The 17,598-nt window shown below is 38.0% G+C and overlaps 1 protein-coding gene and 3 long non-coding RNA genes across 5 annotated transcripts; 1 reads left to right on the plus strand and 3 right to left on the minus strand.

Annotated features, from left to right (window-relative positions):
* Positions 1–140: 140 nt before the first annotated feature.
* Positions 141–6,422, plus strand: LOC106087421 (uncharacterized). The gene is made up of 3 exons (XM_013252461.2): positions 141–1,108; positions 1,180–1,435; positions 4,728–6,422. Exons 1-3 carry the CDS (start codon positions 688–690, stop codon positions 4,813–4,815), a joined length of 765 nt encoding a protein of 254 aa, XP_013107915.1. The 5' UTR covers positions 141–687; the 3' UTR covers positions 4,816–6,422.
* Positions 6,423–6,647: 225 nt separating this feature from the next.
* On the minus strand, positions 6,648–7,404 carry LOC131997139 (uncharacterized). The gene is made up of 2 exons (XR_009398079.1): positions 6,842–7,404; positions 6,648–6,778 (listed from the first exon to the last, which is right to left on the minus strand). It is a non-coding gene; the product is annotated as an uncharacterized LOC131997139 (long non-coding RNA).
* Positions 7,405–10,100: 2,696 nt separating this feature from the next.
* Positions 10,101–12,118, minus strand: LOC131997140 (uncharacterized). 2 transcript variants are annotated; one of them, XR_009398081.1, is made up of 4 exons: positions 11,811–12,118; positions 11,287–11,733; positions 10,901–11,193; positions 10,101–10,834 (listed from the first exon to the last, which is right to left on the minus strand). It is a non-coding gene; the product is annotated as an uncharacterized LOC131997140 (long non-coding RNA). The 2 variants fall into 2 exon arrangements; XR_009398080.1 differs by having other exon boundaries at positions 11,287–12,118.
* Positions 12,119–15,572: 3,454 nt separating this feature from the next.
* Positions 15,573–16,329, minus strand: LOC131997111 (uncharacterized). The gene is made up of 2 exons (XR_009398059.1): positions 15,767–16,329; positions 15,573–15,703 (listed from the first exon to the last, which is right to left on the minus strand). It is a non-coding gene; the product is annotated as an uncharacterized LOC131997111 (long non-coding RNA).
* Positions 16,330–17,598: the final 1,269 nt, after the last annotated feature.

Consider the following 17,598-nt stretch of genomic DNA (forward strand, 5'->3'; position numbering starts at 1 on the left):
ATTCCTCAACACAAATTTCAGGGTTGCCTTGATATGTATATCGGCAATTGGACAATTTGAATGTTGTACAATAATTTTGTTTTATGCTGAAATCGAAATATAGAACTATCGAAATACGTAGAATCGGCTCCGATAACGATATCAACAAATAATGCATTGCATTATTGCTTGAAAGTCCGTTGAATATAGGAAATGGAAAATAAATGTAAAAAACAGATTTGCTAAAAGAAGTTTAGAAAGAGTGTTTTGCTTGCTGTTAAATTAAGAAGGATTTAAATAAATTTCCTGCTTCGAGAGTGTTAAGTGAGGTGTTGAGAAAGTGCCACAGGATATCGATTTTTTTATTTTTTTTATAACCTTCAACCTTCAAAACAGGAAAAACACAAGTGTAAGAGCGAAGAGGAGGAAAGGATATTAGTGAAAACAAGGGGTTCACTAAGACGTGTCATTGTGTGGGCTATATAGTAGGAAGTGGCAGTGCTACGGATATTTTTTTGCTTTTATTCACAAGTTATTTTTAAATGGTGTTTTGCAAATAAACAAAAAGAACACAACAAATTGAATTATTTTATGCTGTTTGCTTCAGTCAAGCAACAAAGTAAAGAAAGAAAAACAAAATCAAAAGCAGCAATCATAGCAAAAACACAGGTGTAAAGGAAAGAATAAGACAAAACATACATACACACAATGCCATCTTGTGGTGGACCAGTTTATCAGCCCACAACCGTTTCATATGAGCCTCCTCGCTCCAACAGTGGCAATGGCTCGGGCGGTGGCTTGGGATTTTTGGGACCGGCTTCTTCAATCGATTCACCTTTGCGCATATTTCGCAAACCCAAGCCCCAGGTAGCCCTATTACTATTTGCCTTAATTTCATTAGCCGCTGGTGTTGCGATGTTGGCCAGTGGTTGGATTGACTGGATAGAGGATCAGGAATTCGAAAGACAACTTAAAGAACAAACGCCTGCAGAGAATACAAAGAGCAGCAGTGGAGAACAAGAAGAAGAAACGAGTGAAACACAAACAGAAGCGGTTTCTTGTGTGGAAATTCCATTGGGCATAGTATTGGGTGGAGTTTTTATGACCTGTTTGGGTATTGCTGCCATGGGTAAGTTAAGAAGAAAATGCCATAAACAAAGGTAATTTTTGTTTTTTTTTGTTAATTTTATTTTTTTTCAGGCGTTTACCTTAAAGTTGCTGATTGGCGACGTAGCTGCGTATGTCCTTGTCCATTCTTTGATAAGAAACAATCGCTGGCCCGTCAATTACAATGCCAAAATGTAGAAGGAGGCTGTGGTGGTCAAGGCATAATGGCCTTGAATCCATCAACAGATCCCTTGGTGTCGCACACACAATATGCTCCAGTCTCGGAACTGCCATCGTTGCGCGCGGAAGATGAGGAAAGGCGTAACCTAATGCCTGATAATAAAGATTGGTATGATAATATAAGTGATTGCAGTTAGATGTCAATTTTTTAGTTAAAATGTGGTATTTAATCATGACAAATTCACGTCCCAGATGTGTTGTAGTACACAAAAGACTGCTACTAAAAACAATAGAAAGCATTTGCTCTGCCTTGACGTACTAACCGCAAGTGAGCAAGCACAGACAGATGAATGAAGCAAACCGTGGAATAAGAATCTGGGTTTTATCCATGATCTGTAAACTCAGATGATTTCTTATGATTTGTTACTTTTTATTCAAATCTTTTTGGTTTTCCCGGGGCATTTATCCATGATCTGTAAACTCAGATGATTTCTTATGATTTGTTACTTTTTATTCAAATCTTTTTGTTTTTCCCGGGGCATTTTTTTCAGAAAATGATTTGTTTTTCTTTCAAATTCGAATCCCAACTTATAAATTTTAACGAAATGTTATTACTTTTCATACATGCATACATATATGACGAAAAGATAAACAGCCTATGAATAACATTACCTCCTGTTAAAGTGATCTCAATTTCTTTCACAAAGATATATTTAAATTAAAATATAGCATATGTATCCGTCTATAGTCTTTTGTTCATTATGCTCTAGATAATGAATCATGCAAAGTATAAATCACAATTCAATTGTCTCGACCTACGTTACTATACAAATGAGTATGTAAACATCCAAGTATCCCTACAGCAACTCTGTTTGATTCAGAATACATTTAAAAGTGATTCAGCAGCTCTTAATCTAGAATAATTATTCAAAAATACTTTTTATACCAATTGCCATTGTGGTGGTATGATGTAAATAATAATAATAATAATTTTTTAAGAAGTGTACCATCCATCTTTTATCAAAGTTTTGTTTTTGGATGGCATGCTGAAATATAAATATTTGTTTATTGTATTTATAAAAGCCATGATTTACCATTTGAGATGTGAAAGACTCCTCCTGTTCGATCCTCATTATTTTATAAGGGTTGGCATAAACAAAATTATGGGGAAGTTTTTTCGCAGGAACCCTAAGTAGCTACAAATGGCAAATAATGGGACTAGAATATGGAGGATCTCCAAAAACGGAATCTACCACTACTTGTGTCGAATATCCATTAATTTTTGTTGTTGTTGTTGCAGCAGTGTGTTGTACACTGAGGCGGTAGCCATTGTCGATGGAAAACTCCATCGGGTCAATCCGGTACGTACAACCGGCTGCCACGGGATTGATCCATTGTGTTTAAACCTTCCTAATGCCTATCAACAGGTCGATTGTTCATGCTGTAGCAGTGTGTGTTTCATTCGTCTGCTGGGTTCTGCGAAGGTTCCCGACTATGATGGGGTTCGTCCAGAAGATCTGGTCTAAGGTCGAGTAAAATTGGCTGAACAACTGACTAGTGGCAAATGGACCCGAACTATTCTGGTTTGCCGAGGTGGTTTACTTCTTCAGGTGTAATGGATGGCGGTCGATCTCCAAGGACTGCGTTCTGTAGCTATTTACCGTATCTGTGTGAATGCTATCTAGCCCCGCCTGAAACGTAGCTTGTCAATAGCTTAGTAGCGCTGAACATCACGTTCTAGATCATGTAGATCCACTCTGATGTCTCTGGGCGGTGGATGTCTATCCACAAGATGGTGATTAGGATGGACCGTGCGATAACAGACCAGCCGTCTGGAGAGTGTGGAATCGAGGAATAAACTAACTACTAAATTTCATACCACCACCTTGTTATTGCCGAGTCCGAAAGGCGTACAGCATAGCGACGCATAGCTAGTGGTTCAATCTCACACAGAGGTTATCAAAGAGGAGCCTCTCAGTGATGATCGTACAATCGTCCGCATATGACATGATCTCAATGCCGCCTGGAGAGTGTGGAATAGATAGTGGTTCAATCTCACAAAGAGGTTATCAAAGAGGAGCCTCTCAGTGATGATCGTACAATCGTCCGCATATGACATTATCTCAATGCCGCCTGGAGAGTGTGGAATAGAGGAATAAACTAACTACTAAATTTCCCATGGAAATTTCATAAAGGAACAGGGGATACTTCTCTCACATCAATAAGTGCAGTCCGATTAATGTTTAAGCTCATTGTTAAGAGGCCTTCTTGTTATGGCCGAGTCCGAACGGCGAACCGCATAGCGACACCATTTGGAGATATCACCACGCCTTGGCGAACTCCCTGTGTTACTCTATCCTACACAGAGTTAGTTCGCAACCTAACATTTTATGCCCGGCCTTCAAAAAATGTGGTATGACTGACCTTTTCGAAGTCTTTCGATTGGTTCAGAGCTACGAGGACCATCCTATTGCATGGCTTGATTAAATTGCATATTTTGCCCACACATATCAATGAGTGCAGTCCGATTCAGGTTTAAGCTCAATGATAAGGGGCCTCCATTTTTATAGCCGAGTCCGAACGGCGTGCCGCAGTGCCACACCTCTTTGGAAAGAAGTTTACATGGCAAAGTACCTCACAAATGTTGCCAGCATTAGGAGGGGAAAAACCACCGCTGAAAATTTTTCTGATGGTCTCGCCAGAGTTCGAACCCAGGCGTTCAGCGTCATAGGCGGACATGCTAACCTCTGAGCTACGGTGGCCTCCATGGCTTGATTAAGACAACGGTTAATATGTGTGGTGATGGCGTGCAAATCAGTTGTTGTTGATAGAGGGCCTCGTCAAGCTCTTATAGGAGAGCAAGCTCGTTCCGTTTTATACGACCGATCGCCGCGGAAACATGATGGCCATTGGTTATTTAAGGCGCCAATAAGTCGCCTTGTCGTATCGAGCATCATAGGCACTCAGTATTTACGCAAGAGCCGGTGCCACCCGGCCTCTCATTGAGACTTTCCGCTGATTGTCCGCGACTGCCGTTGCAGTTACTCCGTATGGAGCATTCTACTATCTGCAACCTGTGGACACGCCCGGTAGCCCACAGCTATGTTTATCGTAACAGTCATGAACACCGCACAGATCCTACCTCAAAGTTGCAGCCTGTGGGGTGGTCACAGCTATCCCGTGCCGGGTGCAAAGCAGTCGTCGTACTATCCAATCTACGACATACGTACTGTTGCTCTTCGTCTCTACCTGCAACCCAAATCACCATCCCAATCCCTATTCCCAAGGTCATCGTACAACATCTTACCAGAAAATTTCTCTTAAAAAAATTTCTAAGGAAATATTAAAAAAAAAAAATCTTAAAAAAATTATTTTTTTTTAATTTCATTAAAAAAATCAAAAGCTATTAGAACATTTTTTTTAAGTTCAAGCTTTACTGTTTTTTCTATACTTTATTTTAGTCTCAGCAGTGCTGAAGAATCTGATCGTATGCTAGAACCGGATCCAAGAATTGTTCTACGTCCAATGGGACGTGTGGAAGATGCCTAAAAAGCATAGAGAAAAATCTTTAAATAAAAAAATATGTATTTAAAAAAACTCGAGAAGAAAAAGAAGTCAAAAATGAGAGTATAAATAAAATATTTATATTAGTGGAGAGGAATCCTCTTTATCTCGTATCTCTCTCAAAAAACAACAACAATCAACACCAATACAAAATATTAAGAGCAGCAGCAGCAGCAGCAACTACAGCATGAAATGTTAATGTTGTAGACTTATAAATTATTAAAAACAGAAAAATAATAATATGGTCATTACATTTATTTTTAACTTCTTATTGACATTAAAATTGTACATTTAGTTTCATGCATTATTTTACCATATGAATTTTTTTTTTTAAATTTCTATTTATTACAATTATTATAACAATTAACTATCATTAGATGAAAAACATAAATTTAAACAAAAGAATTGTTGTGTCGTTTCAAAAGAAATGGAATTCCAAACGAATTTACTCACAAACAATACAAAAATCTATTAGAGAAACATATTCACAAAAAATAAGAACAACAACAATAACAAAACAACACTTACACCAACACTTATGTACCACGTGCAAAAAAATTATGGTAAAACAAAAACAAACACTTAAAATTCATATAAAATATGAGACATAAGCAAAATTAAAATTTTATTTATTAAAAAAAAAATAAATTGCCTAACATGGCGGAAAAAGAATAAATAACTCTAAAATATTAGGGGCCCTTGTGATGATTTTTTCACATTTGATCACAATGGCTATGGCAATGATCGTAAAGTCTCTGCTGGAAGTAACAGAGTGTTGCCTATATTTCCCAATTAACTGACAGCTCTATACTTGAATGCGATCAAAGAGAATTTAAATCGCCATTCTCTTGAAATGTGAAAAAAACATTCATAACGGTCTTTCTTTCTCTCACTGTTATCAAGTACTAGTTACACATCACAAACACTTACACACTTAAACAACAATCACACACATGTTTTGAAATCTCAATATCGTTATCGATTTCCACAATTATTTGTATCTGATTTATATTTTGGACTAAGCTTTTAGAGATTTTAAAATTTCCATTTTTCCAAATACCTATAACGTATGTATGTATTACATGTACAAAAGTATGCTACACTGCTATGCCTGGCGGCAAATGTAAAATTTAAATATGTATTTTCTAAGCTTTAGGCTTTTTTTCTACTTAAATTCTTTGTAATGAGAAATCAGGTGTTTCGTGCTCTTTGTACCCACAAATAGTACAGAGCACATACACAGTTACAGTTGAGCTTTTCATTGCAAATGAATTGTATTGCTTTCGATATTGAACTTTTTGGTTTTTAGTTTTTTTTTTTATTATAAATGTATTTATTTAATAAATTTTATTTATTTATTAGAATTCATACATTAAAACAGTGTATGTGTTTTATTTATTCTAAGTTAGCTGTACTATAGTAAGAGCCTGAGACTTTTTTATTTTATATTAGAACGCTAGTAGGGGAAGTCAAATTTACATAAAAAAAAATTATGGATGAAAATCAACTTTTGCAATAAGCTTAGTGAATAATTTATTAATTTGTAATTTATTTCGAATAAAAAATAATAATAAAACACACATACCAATAAACATACAAGTGCATTTCATTTATAAAACTAGCAAAAACGTCTAAAGTTAGAACAGGTGAATAGTTTTTACATTGCATAGTATTTCTCCAGCATTAGTAGAAGATAACCACCGCTGAAAATTTTTTCCGATGTTCTAGCCAGTATTCAAACCCAGGCGTTCAGCGTCATAGGCCGACATTGTTGCGGAGGCCACTGAGCCCTCGACCCAAATAAACGATTCATGATCTAAAATTTTATGATGATATTTATTGGCATCATATACAAAATGGTTTGCTGGGTTATGGCGATGTCGGTCATTGGGTGTGTAAAGATTTAATTGGCTCCTGGTCATCTTTATTCGAATCGTATCGACACTCACTGTGAAAATAGAAATTTAGAACATAGGACTCCTATTGTGGGTAATGAAATGGGGTGACAAACCTGGGAAGAAACGTGCAGTGTAGACCCACATTAATGTACATATATTCGGTGCGACAGTTTTTCTTTGAACGATGTTTTTCTTTATACGCCAGACAGAGCGAGAGTTCGCAAGAATTGACAAATATTCGGCCGGCTATATATATATATATATATCACATTGTATATGTGTCTGTGATCGTGTTTGGTGCCGTAACCTGGGCTTCATGAATGTAATCATGGTGTGGAACTGCTGCTGGGAGTTTATGTTCATTGATTAATTGTGGATATTTAGCCCACACCGTGCGCATACGTTTGACAAAAATTTGCCAAATGCGGTGGTTTTTGCTGTATACGCACGGGTGGAATGTGTGGACGTATGTGTGTAAACTTTTTCTTTGGTTTTTGTGGCCATGTTTTATTGCCTGTGACTCCTATTTTAATGTTTTCTTGGGCCAAATTATTGGTTGCATGGGACGGAATATTATTTATGCCCTGTTTTATGGTGCCGGCAGAATTATTTGCGAATTTATGAGGAAATATAATTTTTGGCTTGTGGTCGGTGGCGTGGTTGGTGGCGAATGACATTTTCTCGTAGTTGGCCATATGTTGGGAAGTGACCGGAATTGTGTATTAATACAAGTACAGGGTTGGTTACAAGTAGGGATTCATTCATAAAATCCCGCGAAACATGGGGAATGCATACTATGCGATGTTTAAGACCGGAAAATAGAATTTAATAAAAATTTTGATTAAAAAGAAATTTAAACCTGGTTTTTGAAGAAAAAGGACAGATATTGTCAAAAATGGCGTGAAGAAGCCTACTTTGTGATAAAATGAGGGTATAAATAGAGCAATGAATCGAGAAAGAGGCCATTTTTTAAAAAAAGTGTCTATCGAGTTTATTGAACAGGCGGATGGAAATTTGTTAAAACGAGCGGCAAAATTGAATTTTAAAATTCATATTAGAAGTATCTGTGTTGTGTCGGCAATAGTCTTGATTTTTTTTGTTCTTTTGGTTTTTTGTGACGTCGTATAAGTCAAAGGCGAAGTGAGTGTAACTATGATGGACAATTTAGAGCAGCAATTAATGATTTATTCCGATAGGTCCGGAATAGTGTCCTGTGGATTCAGGAGGCATCCATTTTTTGGTCATACACCCGTTTTTGCAACAAGTAGCCTGCACCAGAATAATAAATCGCTCGGATCTGGAAGTGGGACACCTTATATATATTAACCTTTTTTTCCATACAAACAAAGTTCAACGGAATAAGGACAAAATATCAACATTAAACAGCAACAAGTTTGTACACCTTTTGTTTGGAGATTGCCAGGTATGAGAATGTGTGTGCTTGTGCGGTTGATTTAACATACAACAAATACCCGCCAAGAAAGTCATTAAGGAGCCTCCCATATAAAATATCGTTTCGGGAAAAATTTGCAAAAATTTTAAAAAGGTAAAGAAATCCGTCCTAAGTTATTTGTCGGTGTAAAGACGACTTGCTAGGCATTAATACCAGAGAATTCCAGAAATTGGGCAATGCTCTTGTGAAGAGGCGCGATTGCCAAGCATATTTTATATGACCATAAAAAAAAAAAAAAAAGATCTCATGAGAGAAAATTAAGTTGCCCGGAAATAGAAAATAGCAACCTTGATGAAAAAAAAAATATATGATGTTAACTAATTAAATCGTCTTAAAAAATCTAAACCAACATTTCTTTGAATAGTTTAAGTATTTATTTTATTATAATTATTTATTATTTTTATTATTCTTATTTTTTTTACTTTTTTTTATTTTTTTTATATCGAAACGACTTTCAGACTATAAAAACCTTTTGTGTTAAGGGCAAAACAAAGTACAAAGTTTTTACCTTTTTTGCGTGCCAGGGGTTTTAGACATAGTTATCCCTTGTATTCTGCTTAACTGAGCTCACTTAGGTAGGAAGTAAAGTCCAGTAGATTCCTAATTGGGAAGTAAAAACGCTTAGAACTTTGTGGGTCCTGCATTTTTAGTTTTTTTTGACTGTGTTATTATGATCAGCAAAATTTGGACGAGATTGTGTTTTTTTTTGTAATGCTTTAGTGTTAGTATGAAAACAAAATATGTTTAATAAATATGTCTTATTGTAATTGTGAGAAAAAATCATGTTTTGATATTTCAACATCTTTGAGAGGCAATATGTAAGGTAAACGGAGTGATGTGAAGTAAGGGGGTGTCAATGGGGTTCACAAACATGTTGATGAGGATCTGTGAACCATGGAAGGGCGGGCAGAGTGTGAGGTTTCCAAGACCAATAACCTCTGTTCAATGCAAATGTCCCTTTGTGTTAGTGTAATGGTAAATTGTTTTAATTCCCTTCATTTTTTTTGTGTTATACCTCGGGCTAGGTATTGGTGGGTTGAGGACCATCCTGAGAGTGGTTGAGTTGCCGGGGGACCAAGCCTAGTGCCAATATGGGGACATAACAGAAATGGCGCCCAATCGAAACTAAGGACTTCTAGTATTAAGAAATGTCTGTGATATTAGAAGTAGATATAGATAAGGTACATGACCAGCGAAGTACCAAGCAATAGAACGCTAGTTTTTATGAAATAGCCCGAATGAACTCTAGTCAAAACTGGAAACATCTAGTTGTTATTGCAGCCGGACTTATGTGATAAGTTATTGATGTGCAATATTAAATTTAGGAGTTTTTTGATTTTAGGCTAGATTTTAGAAAATGGCGGGTCCAGTGCAATATCTTGTTAGTCAGTGTAACAATGAATGTTTTGTGATCGACCTGTACATATTCATATTTTGTTTTTGTTTTTTTTATGTATGCAATTTAAAGGTTGAGAAAATTTCTAAATAGAAATCGTTAGTAGCCGTTGTGAATATGAATCCACAAGTCAGATGTATTAGCGAGGACTTATTATTCTCGGAACTGTTTTCGTGTACCAGAAAACTGCCAGAATAGTAGATTTTTTTTTTTTTCAAAGACCATAATTTGTTGTTTTAATGTATGTCTAGGACGTTTTTGCATTGAATGCTCATTTGAGAACACTCTTTTTTTTGTTTGTGCATGTGTCAATTTTTTTTTGAGTTAACCAGACCGTTTAGTGATTTGTCCATAAATTGGAAGGTGTTTAACTTGAGACATGCAATACACCCTGTATGTTCGCTCCTGAGAATACCTTTACATATTCCTCTCGTTTATAAAAAAATAATAGCAAATTCACAAAATTTTGATTTTGCAATTCCCCTTTTTATTTTATTTATTATTTATCTATTTATTTATTTGTATGTGTCGTATTGAAAATCTTGACAATTCTTTCAGATTCAAACATTGTTTTTTTTAAATCGTTTATAAAACCTACTACTATTTTTAGCTTTTTGCAATCTTTTTATTCAAACTAATTGCAATTTGCGGTCTTGACAACTGAGTCTTGTTTGCTTATTTTTTTTTACACACATCGTGTTATGAATACAAGGTCACGTTCAAGATCTAAAAGAAATAGGACAGAGTCAGATCTGAACAATACTGTAACGAATATAGACCCTAAAAGAACGAAAATGATTAATTCAGGGAATCCAACGGATATAGGCAACGGTCAGATTCGGGATTTGTCTGGCAGTATTATATCTCGACCCGGTCCATCAAACGGTGTCCCTGTCCCACCTTCCACTAGTGAGGCAATGCAACAGGGGCCAAATAATACTTCAAACGCTGAAGCAGCAGGTTTAATGCCAGCAAATCGGTCTTTCGAGGAAACTATGAAGGCTATGATAGGCAATGAGTTGCGTGATGTCAGGAGGACCGTGGAGTCACTAGCCAGAACAGTGAGGGACTTGTCCAACATGGTGATTCAAGATAGGGCCCCGGCTATGGCGTTACAGAGGACCGAAGCCAATGACAATTCATCTGTCGGTGGTAATACTGGAGTTGACACACGAAATGACGCGTCCAGTACCTCGTCCACTAATAGGCCTAGATTTACGATGCCTTCCGCCAATAGTAACAATTCTTTTCCGAATTCTATAAATAACGAACAAATAAAGATTAGGGTTGATAAATTTGGTATTAATTTTGATGGCAACTTACAACGATTGACTGTTGAGGAATTTATCTTCCGGTTAGAATGTTTGCAGACCCAGTATGGTATACCTTGGGAGGAAGTTCTACGGGATTTTAGATTGTTAGTTTCCGGTCCAGCTTTGGAGTGGTTTTGGTATGCTCAGAGGCTGAAGAATTTTTCCAGCTGGTCCCATTTAAGAGAGGCATTAATGTGTCAATATAGGACAACTAAATCCACTTTCGAAGCAATGAGAGAGTTAGTCGACAGGAAGCAGGTGGTAAATGAGCCAATAGACGTTTATTTTCATAATATGGCCCAGCTTCGCGCCCGATTAGTTCAGCCAATAAGTGATTTAGATATGGTGAATATATTGAAAGTTAATGTAAAGGAAAATATAAAAGTTATAGTTTACCCCATGTCTATTTCTACGGTCGAGATGCTTCGAACAGAGTGTAAGGAGGCAGAACGTAACTTTCCACGTAGAGAACAAAGGCCAATCCAAATGAATTCGCGCCCCGCTAGACACGTAAATGAAATGTATGTTGGCGAATATGGTAGATTGGAGACAGATTTTCAGCCGGATGTAGAAGAAGTGGCTGCTATTCGCTTTAACCAGCAACAACAAACCAGGCAGTTAGTATGCTGGAATTGCCGTGAGGGAGGTCATGTTTTTATGGATTGCCCGTCTTCTGAGAGGGCATTATTTTGTTACAGGTGTGGTAAGCCCAACACGATCACTCCGAAATGTCCGAATTGTCAGCAGGGAAACCACAGAAGGGGCGTGGAGAAGATCGGGGAACCGCGTCCCTCGGAGAATCCAGGCAAATAGACCATATGACTATATTACCCCGCAAAGTATCTGAAGATGGAAGTGATAAGGGGAAACAAGATTTAGATGTCGATGGCAAACAATTTTTCCCCCAAAAGAGACATTACCTTCCCATAGAAATAAGACGGCACAATTATGCGCAGGTGCGAGCCAGAATTTTTGGTTCAGAATCCAGCCCCAAACCATTATCAAAAAGAATTTTAAAGTTACGTCAGAAATCAGCCGAAAAGCGCAAAAATAAACGCTTTTTGGTGGAGTCTGTTCACAGGGCGATAAGTAAAGTAGGCGACCCAAGGGTTTACGCCGAAGTAGAAATAGGAGACAAAGCTTTAAAAGGATTATTAGATACTGGTGCATCTGTTAGTATTATGGGGAAGAGATGCAGAGAATTCGTTGAAGATTCACAGATAGAGTTAATGCCAATCTTTAATAACGTTTCTACCGCCAGCGGCGACAATTATAAAATAATAGGAAAGATTTTATGTCAAGTGAAGTATAATGATTGCGTGAAGGAAATGATTTTGTATATGTGCCCCGATTTGGAGCAAGAACTCTACTTGGGAATAGACTTCTGGCGAAACTTTGGACTTGCCCCTAATATATTAGGTGTGGCCGAACTAAATGTGGAGAAAATTGTTAAAGACTTAGCCGAAACTAATATAGAGTATAAATTGAAGCCCCATGATTTGTCAGAGAAACAAAAGGCCAAGCTTAAGGAAGCCATTGGTGAATTTGACACTTTTGAGGAAAAGGGTCTAGGCCGTACGAAACTTGAGAAACATACCATCAAACTTATAGAGGGCGCAGAGCCTGTTAAAGATAGGTATTACCCGATATCACCGGCCGTACAGAAAATAACCTATGATGAAATTGATAATATGCTCAGATTAAACGTGATTGAAATAAGCGAAAGTCCGTGGAGTAACCGGACCACTGTAGTCAGAAAACCTGGTAAAAACCGTTTTTGTCTTGATGCTAGGAAATTAAACAAACTTACAGAAAAAGACGCCTATCCACTCCAAAACATCGACGGTATTTTGAGTCGTATAGATGAGACGTACTACATAAGTAGCGTCGATCTAAAATTTGCGTTCTGGCAAATCGAGCTGGACGAAGAGAGTAAGAAGTATACAGCCTTTACGGTAGCGGGTCGACCTTTATATCAGTTTCGAGTAATGCCCTTCGGGCTTTGTAATGCCGCACAGAGACTGTGCAGATTAATGGACAAGGTCGTCCCGAGTAGGCTGAAGGAGAATGTCTTCGTCTATCTTGACGATTTGCTCGTGATTTCTTCCGATTTCGATGAACATGTCAAGCTCTTAAAAGAAGTGGCTCAATGTTTGAAGACCGCCGGCTTGACGATAGGATTGAAGAAATCACAATTTTGCTTCCGGGAGCTGAAGTACCTCGGTTTTATCATCGGTGACGGGATGTTGAGGACAGACCCTGACAAATTGGAGGCGATAAGGAAGATACCGGTTCCCAAGAGCCCTCGAGAGGTTCGAAGTTTTCTCGGTACTGCAGGGTGGTACCGCCGATTCATACGGGACTTCGCAACAATATCGGCACCACTGACCGACACCCTCAAGAAGAGCAAAAAGTTCACGATGACTCCCGAAGCGTTAGGGGCATTTGAGGAGTTAAAAAAGGCCCTTACTTCAGCACCCGTGTTGCGACACGCTGATTTTACGAAACGCTTCTACATTCAATGTGATGCGTCTGAATACGGCATCGGAGCGGTACTCTTCCAACTGAATGAACAAGGGGACGAGCATCCGATTGCGTTTTACTCGCAGAAGTTAAATCAGTGCCAGAAAAATTACAGCGTAACGGAAAAGGAATGCCTTGCCGCCGTAATGGCAGTGAGAAAGTTCCGTCCTTACGTGGAGTTGATGGATTTCACTGTCATTACGGACCACGCTAGCCTGCAATGGCTAATGAACTTGAAGGATTTGAGTGGGAGGCTCGCCCGGTGGTCGTTGCAGTTGCAAGGATACCGCTTTGAAATACAACACCGCAAAGGCAAAGACAACGTTGTTGCTGACATGTTGTCGAGATTACCAGCCGTAGACGAAATTGATATGGGTCAGGTCTTGGACTTCGAGACCAATGAATTTGAATGCGATGAGTACAAAGATCTCATAAAGACTATAGAGGAGAATCGTGAGAGACTTCCGGATTTGAAAGTTACTGGAAACCTGGTTTTTAAAAGAGTGAGAGACGGCCGTGACGATGGGCTCCAAGAATATGATTGGAGACTGTGGATTCCTGAGGGCCTAACCCACTTATTAATTCAGAAGGCACATGATGAGCCAACCGCAGCTCATGGCGGGATGTCAAAGACCCTAAATCGGCTCCAAGAGAAATACTATTGGCCAAAGATGACATCACAAGTGAGGCAATACGTATCTAATTGTGTTACGTGTAAAGAGACGAAGCCAGTAAATTGCCGAACACAACCCACTATTGGCAATGAAGTCCAGACTGAAAGACCCTTCCAGAAACTTTATGTGGACTTCTTAGGTAAATACCCTCGGTCTAAAAGCGGAAATGCCTACATATTCATTGTAGTAGATCATTTCTCAAAGTTCACATTTTTAAAGGCGATGAGAGATGCCACTGCCACAAATGTTGTCAAGTTTCTGGTGGAGGACGTCTTTCGAAAATTCGGAGTACCAGAAACAATCCATAGTGATAATGGGGTACAATTTGTTTCAAATCACTTCAAGGAAATGATAAAATCTTTTGGTATAAATCATTTACAAACTGCACCATATTCACCGCAGTCCAATGCCTCTGAGAGGGTTAACCAGTCAGTACTCGCAGCAATCAGGGCATATTTGGAAAGCGACCACAGGGACTGGGACCTCTACCTTTCCGAAATTGAGTGTGCACTTCGTTCATCCGTTCACAGTGCGATTGGTGTTACACCCTTTTTCGCCCTTTTTGGGTATCATATGTACTCTAATGGAACGGATTATAATCTGGCTAGAAAATTGAAGTCGTTAACTGAGCACGAGATCCTGAATTTGGATAGATCAGACCGCATGACACTAGTTCGCGAGAAGATTAGAGCGAATATGCACAAAGCATTTGAAGTCAGCTCAAAGCGCTATAATCAGAGAGCTCGAATAGTGAAATTTGTGCCTGGGCAAGAGATTTATAAGCGGAATTATGTGCTCAGTGATTTTGGCAAGAATTTCAATTCAAAATTTGCCCGGAAGTTTACGAAGTGTCGAGTGTCGAAAATGGTTGGCAATAACATGTATGAATTGGAGGACCTACAAGGTAGACCCCTAGGTGTAGCCCATGCGAAGGATCTCAAGATGTGATGCTTTACAGTGAGTGCAATAAACTTTTTTTTTCACTGATTTCGAAAATAACGACTATGGCCGGCTGAGTGTCATATTATGAATGTGCAATAGATCTGTGATTCTAAAGCTAACTACGTGCAATATAGGATTAGGTAAATGTTACTGTCAACGTCCTGCATGTTAGTGATTGTCTTTAGATTATAAAGTGCAGAAATGTATTGAATGATTTACCCAATGTGAAATCCAGCGTATTGTATGGAGTGAAGCGCTCAAATGTAATCGTGAAGTGCCCTGCAAGGAGGAAGAGAATATATCAGAAAGTAACTTCATTATCGACAGACTAATATTTATGCTTCCCTAATACCACAGGAAATTTTCATAGCCCGGCTGATGAGACTTCAGGGTGTGGGAGTTCCCCACGTTGGGACGCGAACCTTCAAATAATTCGATGAGTCTAGCCTCTCGCACACCGTTTATTCAATCGTCGACTCAGAATCCCCGGTGTTTTGTTGCGGAGGCCACTGAGCCCTCGACCCAAATAAACGATTCATGATCTAAAATTTTATGATGATATTTATTGGCATCATATACAAAATGGTTTGCTGGGTTATGGCGATGTCGGTCATTGGGTGTGTAAAGATTTAATTGGCTCCTGGTCATCTTTATTCGAATCGTATCGACACTCACTGTGAAAATAGAAATTTAGAACATAGGACTCCTATTGTGGGTAATGAAATGGGGTGACAAACCTGGGAAGAAACGTGCAGTGTAGACCCACATTAATGTACATATATTCGGTGCGACAGTTTTTCTTTGAACGATGTTTTTCTTTATACGCCAGACAGAGCGAGAGTTCGCAAGAATTGACAAATATTCGGCCGGCTATATATATATATATATATCACATTGTATATGTGTCTGTGATCGTGTTTGGTGCCGTAACCTGGGCTTCATGAATGTAATCATGGTGTGGAACTGCTGCTGGGAGTTTATGTTCATTGATTAATTGTGGATATTTAGCCCACACCGTGCGCATACGTTTGACAAAAATTTGCCAAATGCGGTGGTTTTTGCTGTATACGCACGGGTGGAATGTGTGGACGTATGTGTGTAAACTTTTTCTTTGGTTTTTGTGGCCATGTTTTATTGCCTGTGACTCCTATTTTAATGTTTTCTTGGGCCAAATTATTGGTTGCATGGGACGGAATATTATTTATGCCCTGTTTTATGGTGCCGGCAGAATTATTTGCGAATTTATGAGGAAATATAATTTTTGGCTTGTGGTCGGTGGCGTGGTTGGTGGCGAATGACATTTTCTCGTAGTTGGCCATATGTTGGGAAGTGACCGGAATTGTGTATTAATACAAGTACAGGGTTGGTTACAAGTAGGGATTCATTCATAAAATCCCGCGAAACATGGGGAATGCATACTATGCGATGTTTAAGACCGGAAAATAGAATTTAATAAAAATTTTGATTAAAAAGAAATTTAAACCTGGTTTTTGAAGAAAAAGGACAGATATTGTCAAAAATGGCGTGAAGAAGCCTACTTTGTGATAAAATGAGGGTATAAATAGAGCAATGAATCGAGAAAGAGGCCATTTTTTAAAAAAAGTGTCTATCGAGTTTATTGAACAGGCGGATGGAAATTTGTTAAAACGAGCGGCAAAATTGAATTTTAAAATTCATATTAGAAGTATCTGTGTTGTGTCGGCAATAGTCTTGATTTTTTTTGTTCTTTTGGTTTTTTGTGACGTCGTATAAGTCAAAGGCGAAGTGAGTGTAACTATGATGGACAATTTAGAGCAGCAATTAATGATTTATTCCGATAGGTCCGGAATAGTGTCCTGTGGATTCAGGAGGCATCCATTTTTTGGTCATACACCCGTTTTTGCAACAAGTAGCCTGCACCAGAATAATAAATCGCTCGGATCTGGAAGTGGGACACCTTATATATATTAACCTTTTTTTCCATACAAACAAAGTTCAACGGAATAAGGACAAAATATCAACATTAAACAGCAACAAGTTTGTACACCTTTTGTTTGGAGATTGCCAGGTATGAGAATGTGTGTGCTTGTGCGGTTGATTTAACATACAACAAATACCCGCCAAGAAAGTCATTAAGGAGCCTCCCATATAAAATATCGTTTCGGGAAAAATTTGCAAAAATTTTAAAAAGGTAAAGAAATCCGTCCTAAGTTATTTGTCGGTGTAAAGACGACTTGCTAGGCATTAATACCAGAGAATTCCAGAAATTGGGCAATGCTCTTGTGAAGAGGCGCGATTGCCAAGCATATTTTATATGACCATAAAAAAAAAAAAAAAAAGATCTCATGAGAGAAAATTAAGTTGCCCGGAAATAGAAAATAGCAACCTTGATGAAAAAAAAAAATATATGATGTTAACTAATTAAATCGTCTTAAAAAATCTAAACCAACATTTCTTTGAATAGTTTAAGTATTTATTTTATTATAATTATTTATTATTTTTATTATTCTTATTTTTTTTACTTTTTTTTATTTTTTTTATATCGAAACGACTTTCAGACTATAAAAACCTTTTGTGTTAAGGGCAAAAC

This window comes from Stomoxys calcitrans, chromosome 4, assembly GCF_963082655.1.
Source record: "Stomoxys calcitrans chromosome 4, idStoCalc2.1, whole genome shotgun sequence".
Classification (NCBI taxonomy): Eukaryota; Metazoa; Arthropoda; class Insecta; order Diptera; family Muscidae; genus Stomoxys; species Stomoxys calcitrans.

Excerpts from the sequence above, each read along its gene's own strand:
- LOC106087421 (XM_013252461.2), top strand. The coding sequence starts at position 688 with ATGCCATCTTGTGGTGGACCAGTTTATCAGCCCACAACCGTTTCATAT. Across the intron at positions 1,109-1,179 it reads TTTGGGTATTGCTGCCATGG|GCGTTTACCTTAAAGTTGCT; the intron begins GTAAGTTAAGAA and ends ATTTTTTTTCAG. Across the intron at positions 1,436-4,727 it reads ATGCCTGATAATAAAGATTG|TCTCAGCAGTGCTGAAGAAT; the intron begins GTATGATAATAT and ends ACTTTATTTTAG.